The following is an 8,945-nucleotide window of genomic DNA, read 5'->3' on the forward strand; positions in this document are numbered from 1 at the left end:
TTTATCAATGAGTTCTGCCTTTGAGCCTTCATTAGGGCCAATAGGCTGTCCTGTCATCTACCTGGTACCCTCACCTCCATTATCTCATCTCCTGGCTCTGGAGCCTGTGGACAGATTAAGACTTGAGTATTCTGAGACTCCAGGGTTTAATGTTGACCTGTCCTGCTGCCTTTAGAAACCCATCCTCTTTATATCTCATCCTGATCTATGGAGCTGGCTGCCATAATCTGTCCCCCAAAGGATAGTATGCTAGCTACTGTACCTCCAGTCTTAGCCATACGTTCTAATTACCCCTCCTTCCTCCACAAGTTTGCACTTGTTCACTGATTTGAAAGGAAATTACTGGAATAATAAATATGGTAGAAACTCCCACTAGAACAGTGATGGACAACTTTGATGGGGGTGGGGACCACAAGACATCTGAACTCATCATGAGGGGCCGCAGTYGCTCGCGGGTCTACCTAACCTTGGGGCGGCAGGTAGACTAGTGGTAAGAGCGTTGGACTAGTAACCGAAAGGTTGCAAGATCGAATCCCCGAGCTGACAAGGTAAAAATCTGTTGTTAACCCACTGTTCCTAGGCCGTCATTGAAAATAAGAATTTGTTCTTAACTGACTTGCCTAGTTAAATAAAGGTAAAAAAATAAATAAACTCATCCACACATACAGTCAGAGCCTTTTGGGGGCCCTAAGTGGAATTTTGTGTGTGTCCCACCTTGCGAGCACAGAGTTTTAGCACCCCCCCCCCTAATGACAATGGAGCGGGAAAAAAGTACGTTTTAGAATTCATTTCCTGATATTCTACACAATTTGCCATGGGGTGGAGAGATTTTGTAACTTAACTAATTTCATGGAATTCTAATCATTTGCAATAGGGTGGAGAGAAATGTTTGCACTTTAACAACTCATTTTCTGCGATTCTACAGTACACATGTTGCCATAGGATGGAGAAAAATGTTTGCAGTTTTTATTATGATATCTGAGTGAGAATGACTTACAAAATCAATTGGGCCCCTCCCCTGTCGGTAATTCAACCATGATTACTATAAGTTTAGATCGCTGGCTAGACTATCTTACCAGTCTAAACAAATGTTAGCTGACGTGGGCTAATTGAGTGACTGTCAAGTGACTGACATAACAAGAGAGAAACTGCTGATGCACAACCAAACATTGAAATTGCACCTTGTGTTTTCTACTATTCTAACTTTCAACAGTAAGTTGAGAACCCGACTGAGTTCCTCATTTTTTTCCCTTTCATTTTTGGAAATGTATTTGTGGGCCAACACCTGACCAGCAGTTGCCCATCCCTGCTTTGGACAGTGCCTCTGCGAATCCAATGTTTTTAGATTTGTGGGTGAAATAGTGAACGAGTGTACACTTCAGGAGGCAGGAGTTATAGTTGGGACATACCCATGACTGGGTCAGGGCATGATGTGGCCTTAATGAGAGGAGGCATCCAGAGCTGAACGGAAAGGGTTAAGAGAAAGGCAAGAGCAGTGGTCAGATTGCGTCCATATGGTTGTGTGCTGGTGTCAATGCACATTTTCATGTTGACAGTATTCAACAATTCAATTGTTTCTAAATGAGATGTACATTGTTAAATAACAATAAATGGCTATGCTGTAGCAGCTTTGCGTCTAGGCTATTATTGAATGAATTAATAATGTAAATGTAACGGCATCATTTGTCTTCTCTGCAGTTGGGTTCATCTGTCTTGTTACCATGGTTACTTAAGGAACAACTTCCTTTCATTGGAACAATTCTCTTAGTATATGATGAGTTTTGTGTTACATGTACTTCAGCATTGAACCCCTGTTCTAGAGAAGTACACCTTCTAGTGGCCTCAAATTCTAATCCAGACCTCCAAGACAGTTATCACCTTTTTTATCTAACCCTCGAATCAGGAGATCTAATTACACCTGCTCTAGTGGAAAAATATTTTTCTGTTTACCAAAACATTTACCAAAACAGCTGCAACAAATAATGGTTTGCATAGAGAAGGTTAATGCTATTGGTTGACTGGTCCTCACAGTATTCATCCATGTGCATCTAATTTATTCATCCAGTCATATCTAATCTATTTTCAAAGAATTTGTGTCATTGTCTTTACTGATCCTGTTGACAACGTTGATGTACAGTACTTCCCCCTTCCCCCAGTAATGTACAGAACTTCCCCCTTAATTTCAATAGTAAATCATTAACTGGTATCTGCACGTTACTGCAGTCTCTGTGACAGGTGGAGAGCAGCACAGCATTAGACCAACAGACGTCCTAATAATGTGCAGTCTGCTGACACTGCATGACTGGAAACAGCAGAGATGAAGGAGCTATGGATTATGGCTGTCTTTGCTACAGGTAAGACTTGCTCTATATTTGATTCATTCAGGGTGATTTAAGATGTTCAGACTACACTGAGTGTACAAAACATTAAGAACACCTGCTATTTTCCCTTATTGATGTCTCTTGTTAAATCCACTTCAATCAGTGTAGATGAAGGGGAGGAGACATGGATTGTGTGTGTGTGCCATTCAGAGGGTGAACGGGCAAGACAAAAGATTTAAGTGCCTGTGAACGGGGTATGGTAGTAGGTGCCAAGCGCACCGGTTTGTGTKAAGAACTGCAACGCTGCTGGGTTTTTCACGCTCAACTGTTTCTGTGTGTATCAGAAATGGTCCACCACTCAAAGGACKTCCAGCCAACTTGACACAACTGTGGGAAGCATTGGAGTCAACATGGGCCAGCATCCTTGTGGAATGCTTTTGACACCTTGTAGTGTCCATGCCCTGATGAGCCGAGGCTGTTCTGAGGGCTAAGGGGGGGTAGTGGGTGTTCCTAATGTTTGGTATACTCAGTGTTTGATGCTGGGGTTAAGTTTCTTGTATAATGGAGAACTGTATCGGAAAARTGCTTTCCCTTCCGGTGTGCAAAGATGTATGATACATTTAACTTATCAATTGATTATAAACTTACTGTTTTTACAGTTTGGTTTATGAATTTTGAAGTTGAGTTTTTCTTAAATGATTTATTGATGTTATGTCTTTTTGRTGCGAAGGATATACAGTTGATGTCGGAAGTGTACATACACCTTCGCCAAATATATTTAAACTCAGTTTTTCACTATTCCTGACATTTCATCCTAGTAAAAATGCCCTGTCTTAGGTCAGTTAGGATCACCACTTTATTTTAAGAATGTGACATGTCAGAATAATAGTAGAGAGAATTATTTATTTCAGCTTTTATTTCTTTCATCACATTTCCASTGGGTCAGAAGTTTACATACACTCAATTAGTATTTGGTAGCATTGCCTTTAAATTGTTTAGCTTGGGTCAAACGTTTCGGGTAGCCTTCCACAAGCTTCCCACAATAAGTTAGGTGAATTTTGGCCCATTACTCCTGACAGAGCTGGTGTAACTGAGTCAGGTTTGGTAAGCCTCCTGCTCGCACATGCTTTTTCAGTTCTGCCCACACATTTTCTATGGGATTGAGGTCATTACTTTTGTGATGGCCACTCCAATACCTTGACTTTGTTGGAAAGTATAGTTGTGGTCATTGTCCATTTGGAAGACCCATTTGCGACCAAGCTTTAACTTCCTGACTGATGTCTTGAGATGTTGCTTCAATATATCCACATAATTTTCCTGCCTCATGAAGCCATCTATTTTGTGAAGTGCAGCCAGTCCTCCTGCAGCAAAGTACCCCCACAACATGATGCTGCCTACTCCCGTGCTTCACAGTTGGGATGTTGTTCTTCGGCTTGCAAGCCTCCCCCTTTTTCCTCCAAACGTAACGATGGTCATTATGGCCAAACAGTTCTATTTTTGTTTCATCACAGCCAGAGGACATTTCTCCAAAAAGTACAAATCTTTGTCCCCATGTGCAGTTGCAACCAGAGTCTGGCTTTTTTATGCAGTTTTGGAGCGTGGCTTCTTCCTTGCTGAAGCGCCTTTCAGGTTATGTCGATTATAGGATCGTTTTACTGTGGATATAGATACTTTTGTACCTGTTTCCTCCAGCATCTTCACAAGGTCCTTTGCTGTTGTTCTGGGATTCATTTGCACTTTTCGCACCAAAGTACGTTCATTTCTAGGAGACAGAACGCGTCTCCTTCCTGAGCGGTATGAACGGCTTGCGTGTTCCCATGGTGTTTTTATACTTGCGTACTATTGTTTGTACAGTAGAAAACGTGGTACTTGGCTGATTTCTTTGATTTTCCAGTGATTGTCAAGCAAAGAGGCGCTGTGTTTGAAGGTAGGCCTTGAATACATCCCAGAAACACCTCCAAATTAACTAAAATTATGTAATTTTTGCCTATCAGAGGCTCTAAAGCGTATGACATCATTTTTTAGAAATTTCCCAAGCTGTCAACTTAGTGTATGTTAACTTCTGGCCCACTGGAATTGTGATACAGTGAAATAATCTGTCTGTAAACAATTGTTGGAAAAATTACTTGTGTCATGCACAAAGTAGATGTCCTAACCGACTTGCCAAAACTATAGTTTGTTAACAAGAAATTTGTGGASTGGTTGAAAAACGAGTGTTAATGACTCCAACCTAAGTGTATGTAAACTTCCGACTTCAACTGTATTAGTGTCTATGAAGACATTGTTTCAGTTTATTTTTTATATTTTTTATGCAGACACTATTGACTGTAAATCGACTACTGTCAGGTCTCAGATACAGTTGATAACAGAGTAGCCTTTGCTATCAACTGTCAACCATTTATTGGCAGTGATAATGACTTCTTTCTCTCATAAAGTACAGTAGAAAACATTTCTACACTGATGCAGACACAATGAAACTGGAACAGCATGGATCATCTTCTATGCTTATAGGAACTGACATTATGTATCCTTGTTTATGTGGTTTACTGAGTTAATGATCTTTTTTAAAGTCTCTTTTCCACAGGGGGATCTCACCACATCATCTGTCATTCCAACCACCATTGACATAACTACCCCAACTACTACTGCCCCTTTAATCCCTGAACCTCCATTTACTGACACTCCAACTACTGGGTACCTAAATACTTCTGGTCTTCCAACTACTGGTTACCCTACCTCTATCCCTATCACCAGTACCAGTCTCCCCTCTCCCACCACAACCCCTCTGGACTGTATCAACGGTGGTGAGCTGCAGAGTGGAGTCTGTATCTGTCCTGATGAGTGGACCGGAGAGACCTGTTCAGAGGGTAAATCCTTACACTATACCTAACCCTGGATCTACCATTCAGACTCCTGCACAATACTACACTACTATACCTAACCCTGGATCTACCAATCAGACTCCTCCACAATATTACACTACTAAACCTAACCCTGGAACTACCATTCAGACTCCTCCACAAGAATACACTACTATACCTAACCCTGGATCTACCATTCAGACTCCTGCACAATACTACACTACTATACCTAACCCTGGATCTACCATTCAGACTCCTCCACAATATTACACTACTATACCTAACCCTGGAACTACCATTCAGACTCCTCCACAAGAATACACTACTATACCTAACCCTGGATCTACCATTCAGACTCCTGCACAATACTATACTACTATACCTAACCCTGGATCTACCATTCAGACTCCTCCACAATACTACACTACTATACCTAACCCTGGATCTACCATTCCGACTCCACTCCATAATACTACACTACTATACCTAATAGAGGTCTACCAAATAATCGGAAGGGCCAATTAATTAGTGCCGATTTCAAGTTTTCATATCAATCGGTAATCTGCATTTTTGGGCCCATTGCACAAGGAGACTGCGTGGCAGGCTGACTACCTGTTACGCGAGTGCAGCAAGGAGCCAAGATAAGATGCTATCTAGCATTAAACTTATCTTATAAAAAACAATCTATCTTAACATAATCACTAGTTAATTACACATGGTACTGTAACAGCAATATTTAGACTTAGGGATGCCACCTGTTAGATAAAATACGTAACGGTTCCGTATTTCACAGAAAAAATAAACGTTTTGTTTTCGAAATGATAGTTTACGGATTTGACCATATTAATGACCTATGGCTTATTTTCCGTGTGTTTATTATAATTAAGTCGATGATTTGATAGAGCAGTCTGACTGGGCGGTGGTAGGCAGCAGCAGGCTCGTTAGCATTCATTCAAACAGCACTTTCCTGCATTTGCCAGCAGCTCTTTGCTGTGCTTCAAGCGTTGCGCTGTTTATGACTTCAAGCCTATCAACTCCCGAGATTAGGCTGGKAATACTATAGTGCCTATAAGAACATCCAATAGTCAAAGGTATATGAAATACAAATGGTATAGAGAGAAATAGCCTATAATTCCTATAACTACAACCTAAAACTTATTACCTAGGAATATTGAAGACTCATGTTAAAAGGAACCACCAAGCTTTCATATGTTCTCATGTTCTGAGCAAAAAACTTAAACGTTAGCTTTCTTACATGGCACATATTGCACTTTTACTTTTCTTCCAACAGTTTGTTTTTGCATTATTTAAACCAAATTGAACATGTTTCATTATTTATTTGAGGCTAAATTGATTTTATTGATGTATTATATTAAGTTAAAATAAGTGTTCATTCAGTATTGTTATTATTATTATAACAATATATATTATTACTATTATATATATTATTATTAAATATTATTATTATATATATATTATCATTATTACAATATAATTATTTAAAAATCGTCCAATTAATCGGTATCTGCTTTTTTTTGGGTCCTCCAATAATCGGTATCGGCTTTTTTTTGGGTCTCCAATAATCGGTATCGGCTTTTTTTGGGTCTCCAATAATCGGTATCGGCTTTTTTTTGGTCCTCCAATATCGGTATCGGCTTTTTTTGGTCCTCCAATCATCGGTATCGCGTTGAAAAATCATAATCGGACGACCTCTAATACCAACCCTGGATCTACCATTGACTCCACTACACTACTATACTGTACAGTCGTGGCTAAAGTTTTGAGAATGACACAAATATTAATTTCCACAAAGTTTGCTGCTTCAGTGTCTTTAGATATTTTTGTCAGATGTTACTATGAAATACTGAATTATAATTACAATATTTCAGGCTTTTATTGACAATTACATGAAGTTGATGCAAAGAGTAAATATTTGCAGTGTTGACCCTTCTTTTTCAAGACTTCTGCAATCTGCCTGGCAATTAACTTCTGGGCCACATCCTGACTGATGGCAGCCCATTCTTGTAAAGTCAGTGCTTGGAGTTTGTCAGAAATTTGTGGTTTTGTTTGTCCACCTGCCTCTTGAGGATTGACTACAAATTCTCAATGGGATTAAGGTCTGGGGAGTTTCCTGCCATGGACCCAAAATATCGATGTTTTGTTCCCTGAGCCATTAGTTATCACTTTTGCCTTATGGCAAGGTGCTCCATCATGCTGGAAAAGGCATTGTTCGTCACCAAACTGTTCCTGGATGGTTGGGAGAAGTTGCTCTCGAGGATGTGTTACCATTCTTTATTCATGGCTGTTTTCTTAGGCAAAATTGTGAGTGAGCCCACTCCCTTGGCTGAGAAGCAACCCCACACATGAATGGTCTCAGGATGCTTTACTGTTGGCATAACACTGGACTGATGGGAGCGCTCACCTTGTCTTCTCCGGACAAGTTTTTTTCCAGATGCCCCAAACAATCGGAAAGGGGATTCATCAGAGAAAATGACTTTACCCCAGTCCTCAGCAGTCCAATCCCTGTACATTTTGCAGAATATCAGTCTGCCCTGATGTTTTTCCTGGAGAGAAGTGGCTTCTTCGCTGCACTTCTTGACACCAGGCCATCTTCCAAAAGTCTTCGCCTCACTGTGCGTGCAGATGCACTCACACCTGCCTGCTGCCATTCCCGAGCAAGCTTTGTACTGGTGGTGCCCCGATCCCGCAGCTGAATCAACTTTAGGAGATGGTCCTGGCGCTTGCTGGACTTTCTTGGGCGCCCTGAAGCCTTCTTCACAACAATTGAACCGCTCTCCTTGAAGTTGTTGATGATCCGATAAATGGTTGATTTAGGTGCAATCTTACTGGCAGCAATACCCTTGCCTGTGAAGCCCTTTTGTGCAAAGCAATGATAACGGAACGTGTTTCCTTACAGGTATCCATGGTTGACAGTGGAAGAACAATGATTCCAAGCACCACCCTCCTTTTGAAGTTTCCAATCTGTTATTTGAACTCAATCAGCATGACAGAGTGATCTCCAGCCTTGTCCTCGTCAACACTCACACCTGTGTTAACGAGAGAATCYCTGACATGATGTCAGCTGGTCCTTTTGTGGCAGGGCTGAAATGCAGCGGAAATGTTTTTGGGGGATTCAGTTCATTTGTATGGCAAAGAGGGACTTTGCAATAATTGCAAATCATCTGATCACTCTTCATAACATTCTGGAGTATATGCAAATTGCGATCATACAAACTGAGGCAGCAGACTTTGTGAAAAATAATATTTGTGTAATTCTCAAAAGTTTTGGCCACGACTGTACATAACCCTGGATCTCACGATCACAGTCCACAACACTATTCCTTGGATCTCACATTCAGAATGTGTATTTCATGTTTGCAGTCACACATTTGGTACATGTTGAAATATATTTTATTTCTATAGAGAATTTCTGCAATTCCACCAGCAAGGATGGATTCACCTTCCCAAGAACAACAGTTGGCTGGTCTGCTTATTCAGAAGAGTTATGTGATGAGAAGACAACCAGTGGTATGTTACTTTTATTCACCTAAAATGAAACCATTTTTTTATTTGTTACAATCCTAATGAATGTTGTATTAGGTAACACTAATCTTGATTATAGTTTTTATTTAATAATACTTTTTTCTCATCCAATTTTGTGGTATCCAATTGGTAGTTCGTGTCATCCCATCGCTGCAACTCCCGTACGGGAGGTCGAGAGCCGTGCGTCCTCCGAAACACAACCCAGCCAAGCCGCACTTCT

At 40.6% G+C, this 8,945-nt stretch overlaps 1 protein-coding gene across 6 annotated transcripts in view; it reads left to right on the forward strand.

Moving 5' to 3' along the window:
• The first annotated feature begins 48 nt into the window (after positions 1-48).
• Positions 49-8,945, forward strand: part of LOC112075110 (adhesion G-protein coupled receptor G7-like) — a 76,284-nt gene continuing 67,387 nt past the window's right edge. For 5 of the 6 annotated variants that reach the window (XR_011477238.1, XR_011477240.1, XR_011477241.1 and 2 more), the window contains exons 1-3: positions 49-2,354; positions 4,892-5,188; positions 8,606-8,710. Coding sequence is in view for 3 of the 6 variants with exons in the window: in XM_070440768.1 (XP_070296869.1) it covers positions 2,318-2,354; positions 4,892-5,188; positions 8,606-8,710 (439 nt within the window). In the remaining 3 variants the exon portion in view is untranslated. The remainder of the gene's footprint in view (positions 2,355-4,891; positions 5,189-8,605; positions 8,711-8,945) is intronic. The other variant, XM_070440770.1, reaches the window with a different exon arrangement.

The sequence above is a fragment of the Salvelinus sp. IW2-2015 genome, unplaced genomic scaffold, assembly GCF_002910315.2.
Source record: "Salvelinus sp. IW2-2015 unplaced genomic scaffold, ASM291031v2 Un_scaffold2986, whole genome shotgun sequence".
Taxonomy (NCBI): Eukaryota; Metazoa; Chordata; class Actinopteri; order Salmoniformes; family Salmonidae; genus Salvelinus; species Salvelinus sp. IW2-2015.